This window comes from Semicossyphus pulcher, unplaced genomic scaffold (genome assembly GCF_022749685.1).
Source record: "Semicossyphus pulcher isolate SPU_LCO1_2020_fin unplaced genomic scaffold, fSemPul1.0.p SCAF_9, whole genome shotgun sequence".
NCBI classification, from domain to species: domain Eukaryota; kingdom Metazoa; phylum Chordata; class Actinopteri; order Labriformes; family Labridae; genus Semicossyphus; species Semicossyphus pulcher.
In genome coordinates this window covers 18,359,011-18,378,274 of record NW_027211770.1, presented here as the reverse complement: position 1 = coordinate 18,378,274, position 19,264 = coordinate 18,359,011, and the positions used below count along the sequence as shown (strand labels likewise).

At 41.7% G+C, this 19,264-nt stretch overlaps 2 protein-coding genes across 2 annotated transcripts; one reads left to right on the top strand and one right to left on the bottom strand.

Moving 5' to 3' along the window:
* Positions 1 to 3,548: 3,548 nt before the first annotated feature.
* sec61b (SEC61 translocon subunit beta) lies at positions 3,549 to 6,878 on the bottom strand. Its single transcript, XM_069656576.1, has 4 exons — positions 6,758 to 6,878; positions 6,149 to 6,246; positions 4,933 to 5,037; positions 3,549 to 4,089 (listed from the first exon to the last, which is right to left on the bottom strand). The coding sequence occupies exons 1-4, from the start codon at positions 6,758 to 6,760 to the stop codon at positions 4,002 to 4,004; spliced, it is 294 nt and encodes a 97-aa protein (XP_069512677.1). The 5' UTR covers positions 6,761 to 6,878; the 3' UTR covers positions 3,549 to 4,001.
* A 424-nt stretch (positions 6,879 to 7,302) lies between these two features.
* alg2 (ALG2 alpha-1,3/1,6-mannosyltransferase) lies at positions 7,303 to 11,750 on the top strand. The gene is made up of 5 exons (XM_069656618.1): positions 7,303 to 7,353; positions 7,757 to 7,928; positions 8,026 to 8,163; positions 8,542 to 8,709; positions 10,050 to 11,750. The coding sequence occupies exons 2-5, from the start codon at positions 7,758 to 7,760 to the stop codon at positions 10,788 to 10,790; spliced, it is 1,218 nt and encodes a 405-aa protein (XP_069512719.1). The 5' UTR covers positions 7,303 to 7,353; position 7,757; the 3' UTR covers positions 10,791 to 11,750.
* Positions 11,751 to 19,264: the final 7,514 nt, after the last annotated feature.

The following is a 19,264-nucleotide window of genomic DNA, read 5'->3' as shown; positions in this document are numbered from 1 at the left end:
ACATTATTCAAATCCTTCTTTAAAGACCCCCACCAGTGAAAATCAAGTGTTTAACCTTGTTAACATCTCCATGTGGTGTTCTTCATGTGCTACAAGACATATCAGGGACAACAGCAGCAGACATCTCCATGGCTGGGCCTGTCTGCTTTTAAACTGCAGTGCACCAAGGACAGGCTGAACAATACGTCTTCAGATTGGCAGGGTTTGTGACATCACAAATCCCAATCCTGTGAATGGACGGGGGGATGCTATGCATATCATAATGTACCTATGGCAACCACTTTGGTGATACGCGAGCCAGCTGTAACCGTCATCGTCATTTTTCGTAATCGTAATTCATACTCACGACTGACTACTAACGTTAATGTTACGACTACTAATTATTACATTTCAAGCTAGCTAAGTTTCAACAAGTTGCCACTAAACGATGTCAGAGAAGTGTTTTGTTTTCGGCTGTAATTTTACGAAAGGAGAAGCCGAGTATTTTTATGTTTTAATACATGATTGGAGCTGCTCTTTAACATTATGAGTAATTTAACCCTTGAAGGTTCTTTCTCCTAGAATGAGTACTTTAAATTTTGAGACTAAATTAAAAACATGTGCATTTCATTCTTGTATTGTTGCTACATATTCCACCACAGCTACTTCTTGTATACTACAACATACAGCATCTTGTTAACAGTGACGATATTTCCTGACCGGGCCTGTGTGCATGCAGCTTCAGTTCCTGTCACAGGTGTCCCCACATCCCCCTTGAACCAGCCCTCATCTTCTGGGACGTCCCTCAGGATTCACTTGGGCAGCGAGCGTGGATCGATTCCACCCGCCTGTTCCGTTCATTCCACGCTTTGCCGACCATGTGATCTGTTCAAAAACACACACTCTGACATGACATACGTGCATGTGTGCATGACTGGGCGCTCTCGCTCACGTGAAGAAGCGGTATTCATCTGCACCGTGTTTGAAAGGAAGGAAGAGTTACAGATCTGCAGCCCTCTGATGCACCTGATATCCTGATAGCTGTGTTTACCTGCAGGGCGGAACATCCACAGGCATAAACATGAGGGTGATGGATGAGCGAGAGAGTGAGAGCCTGAGAGAGAGTACACAGTTTCTTCTGTTGGGAACACTTTGAATTAGGATGTTCACCATTAAGTCTATGCTTATTAGCATACATTTTATTAGCATATTGCTCTTTATGTAGCAAATGTGCTGCTAATGTGCACGCTAATAAGCAGCTAGCTAACGGTTAATATGTGCACCTTAATACCTTTTTCCCCTCCATGCCAAACCACAGAGAGGCGTTTGTTATGTAGAACAGAAAATGCATGTGACCTATTTACAGGTCTCCTTCGGTGTGTGTGTGTGTGCCCGCGTTCACATGTGTATGCACCCCCCACGTTAGGGACCATCCCTTGTAAAAGCGTGCGGTTTCTTCACAGGATATGGGTTTCTGGTGAAAAAGACACAGAGAGGAAGTAGCTCGAAAGAAAGCTTCTTGTTCTTCTCTTTCTCTCTCTCCTCTCATCGCTCGCTCCTTTCTGTTTCTTTTCCACCAGACGAACGTTGTCTCACGTGGATGTTCGGGATGATTTATGTAGAAATAAGAGAGCGATACTGAATGTTGGCTTTGCTTGTCTCATAACTTAACATGTACGTTTCCTTTGATGTAGTGGAAATGAAAAAGCATCCAGACACCTTTTATCTAATAATCAGCAGTGGGGATAAATCACTCAGTTGTAAATTCCAGTTTAAAGAGAAACTACTGCCTACAAAGAAAGCAAAGTTCACCTAAGAAGCTAAAAAAAAGCAAGTGAAACCGTCCTATCCTTCCGTCCTATTTCCCCTTATTTAATCTAAAAGTTGTATTTAAAGCTATAGACCTTTAAATGTTACCTTGTGCACACATCTCCACTAAGGCCAGTAAGAGATTTAAGAGCGTAATTTAAGTGTGTCTACCTTCTTAAAACACAAAGACTTAGGACTTATTTCTTAGGATATTAAAACCTCATTTGTACCCGGTGATGAAACCCTGAGCTGACTTGTGTCGACGGCGTCAGGAGGAGTTTGGAACTACAGGTTGCAGCAGCGTGGAGGCTCACAGCGCTCCGCATGTTTCACTCCTGAACACTGAGGGACAGCTCCACCACGGCTCCTTCATATTTAATAGTTATGTTGAATTATTCGGGCTCACTGTCGTGTTGTGCCACCATGAATTGGGCCGTGGAGTTGGTGAGTGTGTGTGTGTAGGACAGGGACGACAGGGAGAGTGATGTGGCAGGAGCGGCGAGTTTGCCACGAACACTGGAGGCCTGTGGGAAAGCAGAGCCATAGCAACACAATGAATTAATGAACAGGAGATCTGAATGCTGCGTTTAACACAAGGTACAAGCTCACACACACACACATGCGCACACACATAGATGCATAAGCACAAGCAGAGCCAGCTGGTTGTTTCATATTCAGCACAGATAACCGGGTGATGCAGGTTGGGACAGAACTTCTTCTACAACAATCAAGCAGCCACGAACAGCAATGGCCCTTATACTTAAAGTGGACCAATCAGATCACACGTTGTCTCTCATCATTTACTCAGTTATAGACTTAAAAATTGTTTTGATTTTCAAACAGGTAACAGTTTTATAATGATATAGGATCACCACGCTGGACATGTGTTCATGCCGAGTTATATCTTACTATCCTCTCAGCCTGTGATGTTCAGAAAAGTAGTCTGCAGCGCCCCCCGCAGGACAACACGGATACACACCTGGGCAAAATTCAGCACAGGTACAGGAGCACATTTTAGGGGAGGAAAAGCTGCACTATCACACACAATATTCCTTTGATCATGCAAATATTAAAGATTAGGGAATTATTTAACCCAGAACTGTAACTATGCTTCATATAGGAAGGTTTTTGCGTTCTTGACAGCATCAGCTGACTGGCCTGCTCTTTTCTCCTACATGTGATGAGGTATATAGAATATGTAAGATTCAGTATGTAGGTCATACGACTTCTGACGTCCTGCACGTCTGTGCCTTCTGGTATTACTCCGACATTATGGAGACTTTACTTGCTATTTTTCCTGTCAGCAAAAATAAAAGAAGCTTCTGGGAGGTGATAACGAACCCCATGGCCAATGCCTCCAAACTCCCATAGAGGTGTGAACACTTTGTTGCAGTCACACTTCAATTTAAAGCAGCTGGTTCCCATACTGTACGTAGAGACAAGCCTGGGATGTTGGTCTCGTGTAGATAAGACGATACCGCATGCGAGTGAAACATACCACTTAACATTTCTGTGGTTTTCCTTTCTAATATTCCCAATGTCCTGAAAAGCCACAACCATCCACAATGCAAGTTTCTCTAGTATGGACGTATGTGAATGTCTTCGGGGAAAATGTACAGATTTCAATACCCTGGGAAGTGATAAAATTATTTTTCACTGAAAATAGTTCTCATATTACACAAACAGCACCATTCATCTTTTTGTCAACCATAAGACAGTTTTGAAAAAATAAATAAAATGAGGATAAATTTCAACCAAAGTAGATTTTTCCTTTTTTATTGTACAATATTACAATTACATTTGTACAAAAAGAATGCAATTCAGGCTACAAGAAGAAATGTTTGCCGGGGCCTGAAAACAACAATGTCCTTTAGCGCGGCACTAAACCTTGACGCAGCAGCGGCGTAAACATGCTGCTGTTGCTGCTCGGAGGGAGGGCCACACGTACAGCACGGCCTCCTCCCGTTCATCCCGTCCGATCTCACAAACACGGGATGAACAAAAGCAACAAGGTGGATACCGATGCCAGAGTAGATGAAGATCATGTACTGAAGGGTCAGATAAAAAAAACATGGAGTTTGTGTGTCTGTGTGAGTTGTAGTGATCATGGACAAACAAAAAAAAAAGGGGAGTAAGGTTGTGTTGTTGTTGTTTGGTCCAGGTCCAATGTGTTAAGAAGCAGAGGCGCAGGGTCAGAGGTCGTCAGGCGGGGTTTAAGAGCGGGTGTACTTCCCCCAGATGTGCAGCATGAAGACGGAAGCGATGAAGAGCAGACTCATCACCAGCACTGGCACCGGGCCGCTGTCACAACAACAAAGACACACTGATTAACACACACACACACAAAATCCCATCATTTGCTGTAACCCCGACCAGATCGAGAGTCTTAGTGGAGTGGCTGATTTTATTGATGAGCTGCGGAAACAAGGAGGGGCTCTCATCGCTAAAGGAGGGACTGAGTGGGGGGTGGGGTGCAGGGGGGGCGCATCGCTAAGTAGCAGCATTGCCATGCCAACCGGCTCCTCAGCGGCCCCCTCCTCCCCCTGTCAGGAGGCTGTAATTGAGTTGACCTTTCAGAGTGGATCCTTTAATGAAGCTTTGAGGCCGGCGTCTAACGCAGGAACAAACACGCACTCGATATACAGCACTGTATGGCCGGTCTGCCCTCCTTCGACTGCTGGAGAGACGCACTCAATAACCACCACAGCACCATCGATCAACCACGGCCAGCTACGTCCCGGAGACAGGACGCCTTCTCTAATATGAGGGCCGAGGATGCAGCCGAATACAACTTTAGGAAGTTATGAGTTTTCTTCAGGTTGCACTTTCCTTACACACATAATTGTGTGTGTGTTTGTACAGACAGAGCCACTGATCGGAGATGATTTGGTTTACCACAGAGGCACGTCTGTCCAATTTCCTGCCATCACACTCTCCTCTTATTCTACCTGATGAACTTTAATAACACTTAAAGCGAAAGTGTCAGAGATCCTGTGAATTAGTGTTGTGAGTGGATTAAAGTTAGAGAGGTCAAAGGCTAGATTTGTTTGGGAGTAAATGTTCCCAGAGTTCTGGAAACGCTGCATGTGTGCGCTTGTGTATGGTTGGGGGGAGTATACATCTGCGTCTATAAACTCCACTTACACTTTGAGGCCTGGCGAGTCTTCTGTGTAGAAGCGCCACATGCCGCCGGTGCCTGCCGATCCTGTGGTCCTGCCACCGCTGCGTGTGCCGCTGCTGGTAGCTTTCCTGTGAAACACAAACAACTCAGGTTACAGTCATTTAAACGATTTACACAACAACACATTTGATCTCAATCTGTTAAAATGCTTAATTATTTGCTGTCCAGAAATATATTATGATACCCTTTCTTTAAGAGCAATTTTCATGTTATAAAAGTACCCTGTAGAAAATGAACAGAGACGCAATTTAAGGGAACACTTATCTGATAAGCTGAGTATAGTCCTGGCCATAACAGACTGTATTTAGAATGTATGTTACTACAGTAGCTTGTGATGAAAAAGCTGAGTGAATCATGGTTGCCTCACTCATGTGATGAGATTAAATGGAGGTTAATGAGGTAATGAAGAGGGTGATAGTAATGGGTAATGAGAGAGGTAACAGCTAGCCTGTGATTACACACTGATTAAAGCCCACAGCACAACATCCATCTGCTGCTTTAATCTACGGAGGAGGGCACACAATGAAATACAGGAAAGGGATGTCCGAAAATCATCCATCACTCATTACAGTGTGATGCCACAAGCAGGCGGGTTTAATGCTGGGGATATTTGGCAAATAACTGTGACAAATGTGTGCAGAATGAGACGATCATACAACTTTTTATATGATGTGAAGCGGTCTCAAAGGGCTTCTTCTTTTATAACAGGGGTGCCAAACACAGATGTGACAGATCATTGGAATAATGTCCTTACAAACATCTCATGTTTGTCCTTCAAGTGTCCTCAAAAGCTTTTTGGTACAATTAAGACCACAAGTCACCACATCAGCCTAAATGTTTCCTAGCAGAGATAAGTCTCTGGACTCTCCTGGGGGGTTAAACTAAACTGGTCCAAAAGATGTAACCTCATGTGGTGTTTTTTAAAATGGTCATTGGCAGAGCCGACCTAAAAAGCTGTTCAATCTTGTGACTTCTTGGCAAATATTTTGTCATCATTTTTTTATCAAGCAATTAAGAGACCCTTAAGTCTTACATTGAAGAATCTTCATTCATTCTGTTACTGCACCCATTAAATCAAGTCTTTCCTTTGATTTGTTGAAAATCTGTATGAACTTCTCAAAATGTTACCCATCAGTCTAAAGAGTGGAGGTAAAAGTTTGGCAGAGTCTATGTATGTACCTCTGTCTGACTGTGGAGCCTGCTGCACGGGGAGCCACTGTCTTGCTTGGGGAACGGCTAGACGCCCCAACATTGGTTGCACTTGCTGCTGGTCCAGGCTGTGGGGAGAAACCAGAATTTATACATGTAGTCAGGGATCAACTCATTCATACCCACACACATATGTATATATATATAAAAAAAACTCAGAAAATCACTTGGACATAACCTACAGCATTAAGATAAAAAAGAGATTTAACTGTGATTCCTCAATATCATCGCATTTGATGCTAAACTTTGTTTATGTCAGAGACTGATGGCAAAGGCCTTCACTATTAGCCTGTTCTTTTCTTTCAACTTCTAAGTTAGTGGTAACACGTAGGTTGTGAACCAAATGTTTTAAACTGCACATATAATTAATAGATCAGTGCTGGGCCAGCCCAAAATATGTGTTTTGAGACTCTTTGCGGTGCTTAAATAAAGCCACGTCCACAAGTGATGAGCTGATGTTAGCAAGCTAGCTAACAGATAGCAAAACGTTAGCTCAGGGCTCACGTTAAATGAATACAAAAGAGCTGGATAGCTAGTTTCAACAGTACTAACAGTGTCAGATGAAGCTCCGAATCTTACCATTTTGTTTTATTTGTCCTGATGCGAGCTGAAACCCTGATCCCCTCTTCAAGCTGATGTCCACGTCAAATGAACAGCACACAGTCGGTGTATGAATTGGTCAAAACTTGAGAAGAGAGCCCACAAAGCTGACGCTTGTCTAAAAAGGACACGACTGCAAAACACAAGACCACTGCAGGAGGCTGAGCAGATGCCTGACTCGTTGGGAGCGTTCACTGCAAAAAATAATCACTTAAATGTAATTTTAGGAATTTCTTTTCTTTTGTTTTGATAAACAGCACTTTTAGTACATATGGGAATTTGGAATATATTGCATTTGTATATAAAAATGTACTTAAATTAAAAGGCAAATAATTGGTCAGACTTCACTCTGAGGGAGACGTGTCTCACAGGAAGCGCTGTCCTCTAAAGCGAGGAAACAAGCGCCATTGTGGTTCAAACAAGAAGCACTATAAGCCTGACCACAGTGGTTGATTTGAGCCAACATGGCGTCCCAACGGTAGAGTTTCTTGACAGTTGATGTTGCTGCCACGGGCATCTAGTCGAGCATAATCACAGGTTTCCAAACTTGGACAGGGTGGTCAAGAGATTGAAAGGTAATGAAAACTGCATTGTAATTATACTGTTTAGAAATTTAGATTTGCTGTTCAGTAACAGATAAGTGAACACCAATATAGCGTTATCAAAACGGGTCAAAATGTCATTAGCAACAAAGGCTAGTGTCCATTATCTTATCAATGTAATGTTGGGTAAAGTCCTCTGGGAATCCCTGCTCCTTTTTTGAGAGTTGTGTGTTTCACGTTTTTGATAGTTTGAATGACATTGAAAACTACTTTTTTTCTTTTGGGATTGTTTTTTATATACTGGCTATCTGTACTTATCACTTAATCTGTCCATGAACAATGCGATTGAGAGTATTTCCAGCCCATAATGTTAACCAGTATAGTCTTTTAAGAAAGTACATGAGCTGCTTAAACCTTATTCTTTTTTGTCGCGCAGGATGGTTCGGGTGGTGTTCCTCCATCCAGACCTTGGCATTGGTGGAGCTGAGCGACTGGTGGTTGATGCTACTGTCGCACTGAAGTCTCAGGGATGCAGCGTTCAGATCTGGACGGCACATTATGACCCAACACACTGCTTCTCTGAGACCCTGGACCCAGAACTGCCTGTGGTATGTTAACGTACATTTTACAATGCAATATTTTTCCATTAAAATGATCCTTTTTTTAGACTCACATGTATAATTGTTTCTATTATTCTTCATATAGGTATGTGTTGGGGACTGGCTACCCACCAGTGTGTTTGGTTACCTGCACGCCCTGTGTGCCTACCTGAGGATGATCTATGTGGCCCTCTACCTGGTCTTCCTCAGCGGGGTGGAGTACGATGTCATCTTCTGTGATCAAGTGAGTTACAGGCCCTTACTACCTGTCTGTTTGGTTTTATCATTTGGGTTTTTCTGAGCCTTCCTTATCTCAAAGTAATCTCTCAGAGCAAAGCTTCCATTGTTAAAAGTTGCCTGTCTCTTTGAGTCTCCCTTATTGTGTCACACCTTTAAACCATTCCATAAAGTGGACACTCCTTTGTTTATTTTCTACTGTTTTGTCTTCCACAGGTACTTCCCTCCTCTCACACATAATTATAGTACAGGGAAAAAGTCATTATTTACATGTAAACATACCATTTTTATTTAGATTTTAGTTAATTTATTTGTTTGTATGTTCTCGCTTTGTTCTTTATTTTTTATATTTAGGTTGTTCCTTACCCTTCTCATTCCTCTCCAGGTGTCGGCGTGTATCCCGGTGCTGCGACTGTCCCGTCACAGGAAGAAAGTGTTGTTTTACTGTCACTTCCCCGACCAGCTGCTGACCCAGAGGAAGTCACTCCTGAAGAAGCTTTACCGCGCTCCCATCGACTGGCTGGAAGAACGCACCACTGGCATGGCTGATATGGTACGTAACTGCTGGGGGTTTAGGATAATTAATTCTACAGGTTATTATTTTCTCACTGCAGGACATATTATGTCCCTGTTGCATATTAAATACAGCATGGTGGCAATAAAGATAGTTGTAAGCTCCTCAGGTGGAGTATTTTGAAAGTTTGTTTTATGCAGAGAGTGGCCACAAGGTCCTGTGTGAGGATACAGGTTGAGTCTGCAGGAGAGCCACGGGCCGAAACCACGCATGCCTTTTAGGAAACATTCAAAATCATTCAATTTTAATAAGATCATATGATTATTTTTTTCAATTTTATTTCAAATCCTTGTTTTTGCATTTTGCACACAGTTAACACTGAGTTTTACAGCAGTAACAAGAGTTACAAAGTTTGGGAATTGAAGGTAATTCTGATGCATATATTACATATATAAAGACAATTCTCAGAGATAATGCATATGATAAACTATACATTGGACTTCTCAGTGCCGTACATACAACATTAAAGCATCCTTAGAATGTTATGAAAGGTTACACAGCAAACTGGTGGTGATAGCAGATATACCTAAAACACGATCAGCCCCTAAGTATTCTGTTATTGTCTCCTCTGCAGAACAGTTCTGTTAGCTCCTTTGAATTTCTAATAAACACATTACAGATGTATTCTTGTTATGTATGCTGAGCCTTATAATCATGCAAAGATGTAGCTCTATATAAACAAAGCATGTGATAAATACATACAAATATAAAAAACAAGTGATATATATTTTATAGTTCGGTCATTTATGTTTTTATGAAGATGTCTTTATGTTTTTGTCCGTCTACAATGCAACTCTGTTTCTGCAGTGCATACAGCCCAAACCTCAAGTGATTTATCCAGAAATAAATTCTGTTGTCAGCTGAATCGTGTGTGCCTACAATCAAATCAGATTGTTACCACACACTTAAAGATACTGCTGCGTAAAAAAACAAACACATATTTTATTTGCTCAGTTGTTTTTATCTCACCCAGATGTTGTCTAACCAGCTCAGAGAGATTGAGTGTCTCTTCCTGACTGAGATCGGCTCTTGTTAACTGCTCAATCTTTGCTGTAATAGAATTAATAGAAAATATAGTGCTTGTTATTTTTAACAGCTTAAATAAACCAAAGTGATTATTGAAAATGGGTTACACCCTCATCTCCTCAGGCCCGCAGAGTTAAAGGCTCAGGGCCCTAATAGAAAGGAAATGACATTTCAATGTCAGGCTGGACTTTTGGATAATCAAAGACCGAAGGCTGTTATCCAACTCTATTAATTAAAACACCTCTGATGTATGTGAGATCCTTGTGAACTCATCTCTCTGTACTTCCTCTTAGATTCTGGTAAACAGCCAGTTCACGGCTGGCATCTTCAGGGAGACCTTTCAAGGTCTCAGAGGAGTCCAGACCGACGTCCTCTATCCCTCCCTCAACACACGAACCTTCGACCAGCCGTCCTCGGAGGAACAGAGCCTGGAGGGGCTGCTTCCCGAGGGAACCTCCTGCCTGTTCCTTTCTCTGAACCGATACGAGAGAAAGAAGAATCTGGGGCTGGCCCTGGAGGCTCTTGCAGCCCTGATGAGCAGCCTTTTACCGGCCCAGAGAGCAGGTATTCACCTGGTGGTGGCGGGGGGCTACGATGACCGCGTTACCGAGAACGTTCAACACTATACTGAACTGAAAGAGCTCACAGCGCAGCTCCACCTGGAGGACTGTGTCACCTTCCTGCGCTCCCCCTCTGACTCTCTGAAGGTGGCGCTGCTGCGGGGCAGCGCAGCCGTGCTGTACACCCCGAGCAGAGAGCATTTTGGTATAGTCCCCGTAGAGGCCATGTACTGCTGCTGCCCTGTTATCGCCGTGAACTCCGGGGGGCCCCTGGAGAGCGTGGCAGACGGGGAGACGGGCTTTTTGTGCGAGCCCACGGCAGAGGCCTTCTCTGAGGCCATGGGGAAGCTGGTGGGGGAGCCGCAGCTCCGCGGGGACATGGGACAAGCTGGGAGGAGGAGGGTGCAAGATAAATTCTCTCTTCAGGCCTTCTCAGACCAGCTGTATGGGTACATTGTCAGGCTGAGCCAGTGATGTAGAGGCTGGAGACAGACAGTGAAACTTCGGAAAATTATCATCTACTGAACTGTGAATTGTGTGTATACAACTGCAGGGAGTTGAAGTGTGTGTCTACTAACAGGGTGTGTGTGTGTGTGTGTGTGTGTGTGTGTGTGTGTGCAGTGAGGCGGTGGAGGGGTATTATGAGGACTTATGGCACAATCAATCAGCATTCCCCTGGAGGGGTTGCTGAGATGAAAAAAAATGGCTGGAATCTGTACTCCAATTAAGAAAAGAGTAACGAGTTTACCTTCCCTATCTCAAGAAAAATACCTCCTCTGCAAGTGTGTGTGTGTGTGTACAATATTGTATGTGTAGCAGCGCAGCAACCACGAGGCTAGCAAATGAGTGTACCAACAGGATTGATTGTTAGAGTGAAATGTTTTGCACTGTGTATGTCCTTTTACTCTCTGTCTCTGTGTGTTTGGGGGATGAAGAGGAGGAATGTAGTTACCACCATGTCCCATCAGGCACTGCACAGTCCCAGATCGATAAACGGGATGCTTTCCACTACTTCCTGTTGTTCCCCTCCTCGCATTCAGAAGCCGCTGGCCTGTCCGTGACTCCTGCTGCAGCGTGGAGGTTATTAGCAGATGATAGAGAGTGTTTGGCTTTATTAGAGGTCTGGCTGATGGGCAGCGTGTGTTTGTCTGGGTCATTATCAAGCAGGAGAATAGCAGAAGGTCATTGTGTCTGAGCGCTGGCCTCCTCAGCCCTCCTACTGTATAGAAATGCTCTTATTGACATTCCAGAAGTCTTAATAAACAAGAGGACACATAGTTTCCTGACTCTTATGAGGTTTGCTTTGTGGGTAAGTTTTTTTTGGCCTTTAACAGAGTAAGCTAAGGATTCTGTGGGTGAGAATGCAGGGAAGGAAACATTGTTAATGTTTCTCCTTCACTCAAAACATTCACAAACAATGTATTTTTGCTCATTAAAAAAGTCCACAGCAGAAGATTTGAAGTTTCTGTCTCCATCCGCTGCTGCATTATCATTTATCATTTCAGTTACAGCCAAACGGGCTCCTTTTTCTTTTTTCTTAAAGGACATTGAAATACCACACATTCACTGTTTTACTCATCCCACCTGGTCAGACACAGCGTAGCCAAATGGTCACTGTTGAAGTTCATCAGGTCGTACTTGAACTCCTGGTGCAGAAACGTGTCACTGCGCCTCCTCATCATCTCCTGTGAAGATGGAACCAGGTTGTGCTTCTTCTTGTTGACCCTGATGCAAGTTCCTGGGTGCACTTTGCTCTCCGTAATGCCCTGAGTGCAGACTCTGATGCTCCTCAGAACATGATCGCCTTTCAACTTTGGCACCATTTGTTGAAGGAAGCTGCGACAGGCTTTCTGTGTCATGTTCTCATCTTAAAATTACATTAGGAAAATGCATCAAAGAGATTTAATTTAAGTTATACACATTTTAGTTTTCTGAGTAACACTTTTTAAGACAGTTATTCTTACTTCCGCCTCCAACTCGCCTTCTCCAACATATAAGGCCCAAAGAGACAATCCTGACCACGAATGTGCAAGTCTCCAAACGCTGCTGTGGAAACACTCAATCTGAAGAAATAAAAGAGCAATGAGAAAGTAATATTTATGATATAAATCTGGGAAACTGAAGACGGATGGGCATAAAATCAAATAATTTGACAGTTATTTGGGGAGCGGCTGAGGTGGAGGAGGGCTGGAGAATGACGGAGAATAATAATCGGATGTTCTTTAAATAACTGGACTCAAATGTAATAAGAGTCTCTACTCCTCTTCCTCTTGTTAACAACCACACATACGTTATCTATCCTAGTTTTTTAAGCTCTTGTCCCCTAAAAGACGTCACTCTGTAAAATGAACTTGCTTACACCACATCTCAAACACAGTCGACATACATCAATTTCAACTGTTTTGAATATAGTTAAAAATACTTACCTGTTGCAAAGTCATTTGGGTAAAAACGCTGTTTCAGTTTCCTAAAATTACCATAATTGTAGGATTGAAGTGCATTCTTTAATCATTGGGAAACTAATAGGTTAAGCAATAGTTGCATGCCTTTATTAGACACACATAGCCTTCAATTTAATATTTTCAAGAGGAAATGCAGCCTAATAAGTTACCAACTAACCTAATAATCCAATAGCGCTTCAGACGCTGTAAAACAGTTATTCAAAAGTGAAATTATTCTCGTGTTTGTTTACAACGTGTGTTAAAGGTATAATAAGTAGGATTTTCCTAGAAAAATTAAATTTAGACTTTTACAAATATAATATAATATAAATTAGCACTTATGGGCCTCTATACGTGTGTGTTGGTGAGTGTGTGTGCAGACCCTTCCTTCTGCATCTATTCTGTTGTTTTGCTTTGCACGGGACGTTTTCAGGAGGGGCGCTGTTGTGGTTCCCTGAGACAATCACAGCGTATAGGTGAGTGTGGGAGTGGTTCAAATAAGCAACTGGGCCCCATTCAGACCGGGGAACATGGCGAAAGAGCGATGCAGAGTTCGCCTTCTTTCTGTTGGACAGGTAAGTACCTCAAATCGGGTAAAACAAGCTAACAGGCGGTTAGCATGCGAGCGCAAAGGTAACCGCGATGGTGTCGGTGTTAGCTTGGCGGGGTGGGCGTGTTCTCGCGCGAGAGAGTGAGAGTGAGCTTCTGGTGACGAAGAGCCCAGGAGGAGGGGCCCAGTTTGAACGTGTTGTTGACAAAATGTAAGGAAAATCCTACTTATTATACCTTTAACATGTATTGATTTTTAATCACTGCTCCTACTATCGATCTAATTATTTTTCAGAGTCAATTTAAAAAGCGGAAATGCGAAGAAATCAGCGGTGGGACCACTCGTGTGTCTCGGCAGTGAAAATGATTTGTCCCTACAGGTCTAATTAGTGCAGGTGGCCTGTTAAAAATAGATTCCAATATCTAACATACAGAGATGGATTATGATATTTCTGATGTGCGCAAATAGAATTTAAAAGCTGTGTGTGTATATTATACTTCACCTGAAAAATCGAATGTAAGCAACACAGCAGCTCAGCCATAAGATTTGCTTTTTTGTTGCCTGTAATGTACAGGCTTTTCAAGGTCATAATTGGTGGTGGGGCTAGACTGAGCTGCATTATATTGTAAGTATGTATGTAAATAAAAAGGAGACACATCTCAGTATATTGTAGTTCAGTACAACACCACCTTTAACTACGGCCTCAGTAAACATCATTTCATTTACACACTTCAGACTCAACAAAACAAAAGTCAACAAAAATTAAACTTCATAAAAGCAAGATCCATGGAAGCGCTGTTGTATTGAACTGCATTCGATTGTAGAGGTGTACCTAAGGAAGTATCCGGTGAGTGGATTATTTCAAATGTGACATTTATTGTGGGTTGTTCGATCTGTCACTGCTCGTGTATTCAAAAAGAAACACACAGATTATTGATAATCTTTCACATAAATAAACACTGAAAATGAGATACTTCATTCCCATTGTCAGGTGGTCTTTAGGAATCTGCTTTGTGAGGTATTAAAAACAAAACACCTCCTGTCCTGACCACACCTTTGACGTTCAACATTATAGAAGCATAAAAATGAACATCTTGAAACTGTAAAACTAAATGTTCCTACTATATGTGGGTGTAACATTCGTGACTTAGCTGTAATGAGTGAGCTCTGTGGTGTACAGATCATAAAATGCAACAAATTTGTCCATTATAGTGTTTCTTTTATGACCTAATGAAATCCACGTTCCTGTTTAAGTCCAATACATGTGATTTTTAACCACGTTTTCAAAGGTAATATGGATTACACAACGCAGATATAACATAGCTTTTTGAAAACTGCTACTGTTACAAAGTCACAATTTCATTTAGCAGACACGTTTGTGTGTCCAAAGTACATGAGATGCTCAAAAGAAGTCAAGGAGATTGCTGCTCGGGAAAGAATAAAAAAGCAGAGGGTGTGTGTGTGTGTGTGTGTATGTGTGTGTGTGTGTGTGTGTGTGTGTGTGTGTGCGCGTGTCCACGTGCAGATGTATTAGGAGTAGATGATGAGGAGGGCGTTGCTGCAGTGATTTAGGGGCCCCGCTAGGCAAGATGATAAAAAGGCCCCGTGGAGCCTCAAACACACACACACACAGCAGTAAACACTCATCAGGCTCCGTTCAGTGTAAACGTGTCCCACTTTACTGCCTGCACACACAGAGCTGCTCTCTATCTCTTCCTGTTCCCTCACTTTTAACAGAAACTGTCTTTAACTCAAAGTTTAAAGAAGAAGTGATGCCCCTTCCCTCCCTTCCAGCCCCCCTCCCCTCTGTGGTTGCCCTGTGGTGGGGTGGATATTGAGATCATGGTGTGTCTGAGTGGCAGTGATAACCGGTACCCAGGTGCCACTGGCACATGCTGTTTAATTAATTAATGAGACCGCGGGGTTGGTTTTCTAATTCCACCTAGCCAGCACCGGGGTGTGGGGGAGATAGCCGTGAAATGTTTAGGTGTGTGTTTTCAGGCGAGATATATGTGCCGGTGTAAGTGTGTGTGTGTGTGTGTGTTACGGGTGTAGATCTATTTTGTTGGCAGTTTGGGAGCTGGTTTCCTTGTTAGTGGAATATTAAGTATGTATGGAATATTTTTACTCTGACTTTTAATCACACCTCATGATTGGGAGTTAATCATGGGCTAAATGAAGATGATGATGCGAGAAACACAGTTAGTGCTAATGCATCAATCTGAACTCTTCCTCCAGCCTCTAACCAGGTCACGGACTCATTGCCCCGAAACAGAGAAATGTACCTGACATTTAAACATATGGAAGGCAATGGATGGTGTGTAGAGCAGTGGATGGTGTGTTACGCAGGTTTCAGTGTGATTAAGTTGGTTTATGTAGGGTTAAGATTTTTTAGAATTGTTGTTTTCTTTTCTTTTATAATTAGTGATGATCATGTTAAATTTTGTTATATGAAATACAAATTAAATTTTAAAATGTGCAACTACTAAGTTGAAGATTAGGGCAATTGTAAATTTTAAGGCAAGTAGTTCACATTTGAATTACTCCAAATGAAAATGTATTTAAGACAAGAAGTTAACCAATAGAACAAGTCCTCTACATCTATATATTCTGTACACAGTCACTTTCCATGAAGTTGCCTTAATTGGTTTCTGAGGTGGATTTACTTTATGTTGGTTGTAAACTAGTCATGTGACTTTACTAAAGAAAAACACCAATTACCATAAGTTGAATAATTTTTCTTTTACAAAATAAAGAATGTAGTTTGTTGCTTAAAATGCGCAACATTATAACCACTCTTTCTCAGCATCTCTTACAAAATAAAAATGTCATTTTATATGAAACATTCAAAGCTGTATCGTCACTGTACAAACCAGCTTTTCTCTCTGATTTCCACTGATAGGATTAAAATACTTAAGTTTGAAAAACTCAGGTAATTATACAGCGTTAAAGGAGCTCAGTCTAATACTGAGGCTATTGAGATGATAGAGCCAGGAGTGTCCTGGTTGACACCCTTCGCCTTTCAACCTTAAATGATGATCAGCAGCCAAACCTGGATTGCAGTCAAAACACTTTATTAATTTATCCATAAATCCTGGATGAGTTACAGTCAATTTCCAATGCACAGCAACAAAAACACACAACTCATACTGACTACAAAACTGCATGCTTCAGCGGTCACAAACAGTTTGCCCCTCCGGGATCAAACACCTGACCTTGACAGTGAACTTACTACCTTTATAAGAGCGCTGCTGTAGCACAGAGACACCCAAGCAAGAATCCCAATTAAATGATCGCATAAGAAACCCCAATTTGACTTTTACATACAGTATATGTGTAAAAACTATTCAAGAAGATTAGTGTGAATTGTGCAGGCTGACACATAACATTTGTCAATAACTCAGGTGTGCAACAGTATTAGTTTGTATAGTACACTTAGATGTATAATACTGTGCATTAGATACTTTGCACAGGTCCAGCGTTTGTAACCTTAACCAATCAATAGGTGAAGAGATTGATTATATTTACTTATTTCCTGTGACATGTGAGCCTTCCTTCTTGCTCTCATATAGAGACAGGAGGAGTTTTACTGTTGGATAAACGCAGAGCAGAGAAAGAGCCTCCCCGCTCATGAATGATAGAATCTGCTTAAACAGTAGAAAAATCTGCATTTGTATTCACAGCTCATCTTTAAGAGCTGTTTTACATGGTACATGTTAGCAAATTATGTATTTCACTCTTTACTGCTTCCATAAACTATTCACATATATTAGCTTACACCTCATAAATGTTAGCACTGCGCAACTCTTACACTCACACAGGCAAACAGTCTCAGCAGCTGATTTCAGAGCTGAGGAATGATTTACTAAAGCTACATAAAAGTCTTCTCTCTGTGGGAGATCATAATAAAACTTCTTTAATCTCTGATAGTGGAATATTATAGATAGCCTCTATAAAAATAACTTAATGGCTCGGGAAAGAGAAGCGTTACGACTTGTTCTACGCTGTGTTGTGTGTGTTTAAACCATCTTATAGCTTCAAGATAAACGAGTCCATAGATTTTAAACATAAGACGTCATCTAATTCACAGTAGGCTTACCAATAAAAATGTAAGGAGTTTTGTTTCAGATGCAAAAATGGAACACCAGCATTAAAGGGGGGTTGTTCTCATGCAAGTACCAGTAATAGAAATATCTCAGATACAGCCTAAAATGTTGAATTAGTTATCCGTTGAATAAAGCAGTTTCACCTTAAAAATAAGCGTCTCCAGTAAGTTAACTTTGGAGGAGTTTATATTTTATTTAAAGTTTGGATAGAGCTAATTTTGTTCAACCTGCTTCCAGGCTTTATGCTTAGTTAGGCTAACCTAGCCAGCTTCCAGAATTTTGAATCACTGCCCACATCTCAGATTTGTTTAGTGGTTCAAATGGGCTGGTGTTGTGCTCATAGACAACTCTTTCCTGTGGGTGAAGAAACAAAACACCAATTAGAGCTTTAACGGGTTAATCAGAATAGAAAAGCATTATCCTTAACAGCTAGCAATAATATAGCCTCTGGTTGTAATTCCAAGTTGTTGATATCGCGAAGTTCTTAGAGTGGCGATATCTTAATTTAGAGAACTATGTGAGTGGTTACCTGGTGGCAAAATGACATCACAGCTGCCAGCTTTCAGCCACTAGCAAATAGTAACATTAGCTAGTAGTATTAGCTGTTGTCTAACAACAGCAAACATTTTTTCGTAGCAGAACAGTGTGTGTGAAAATGGTGAATGATCAATAAAGCTAATTCAAAAGTAGCTTTACGGAGCTTACTTTCACTTACTTGGAAATCGGTGGAAACATGAAACACAGCAAAATAAGCTCATTTAGGCTGATTCTACCAGGTTACTGGTACAGGGGTAACCATGTTGGATATGTCTTGACACCAAAAAAGAATCCGAGAAGGATTCCAATCCGCCAACTTTGCATGAGTGTTATCTTTTTGCTTCTAGCTAGCTAGCTTGCTACTTTAATCAGAGAATAGCAAAACATTTGCTACGGCAGCGTCTGTGTCAACTGAAAATGACTTGGTGGGTACAGATACAGTGAAGTCACTTGCTACTGATCCAGGACTTAACAGAACAAAGCTGGACTAACTCGAATACCATGTTGGGCTAAATAAGTGTAGTCAAACAACATGCCTATTTAGTCTATCAGCTCAAGCTAAATGACCATATGCACACAGCGGCCATTCTCCTCTGAAGCTATAATGCTGTTATAATGTACGGCTGTATTCCAGGTTGTAAGTCATATTAATGTATGTAATATGACAAATATTTATCATTTCATTGCTTTCCGATTAATAAGCGAGTGAATAGACGTGAGATAGTGAAATGTGGAGCGATTTCAGGCCATAATTCAAAGGAAAACAACATATTTAATAACCCATTAGCTTGCGCCACTTCCTAGCGAACGGAAATATAAGCTAGCAAATGGCTGAATACTCAAGTTAGCTTTTGTAGGACCTTAGCTTATGGGTTTTAGCGTGAGATTTCACTCCGTATTTTAGCTGGTTATGTCATGTCAATCAAGAAGCAGTTAGATGACGATGTCAGATACATTAAGTTTGAGTGACTTACAAACTGCAGCGAATACGACTGCCATGTGGTGTATCGCCTCCTGGCTTCAGCCCAGGTATGAAAGTGATATCAATTTTCACACCTAACAAAATGATAGTTCACTGTAGTGGTACTTTACTGAATGTCGAACTATTCCTCTAAGATGAGTGAACGTGCTGATTAGTCTTCAGTTTGTCTGTGAATTCAGAAATACTACATGTTCTTTCATCTCCTATCCTCAATATGTCCCAGATAAGCATCTGCCAACACACACACTTACATGCACACACTGACATCCTGTCTCCCTGGTTGCTCTTCCTGGAGCAGCGGGGTGATGCAGGAGGATGGGGGGGGGAAGAGA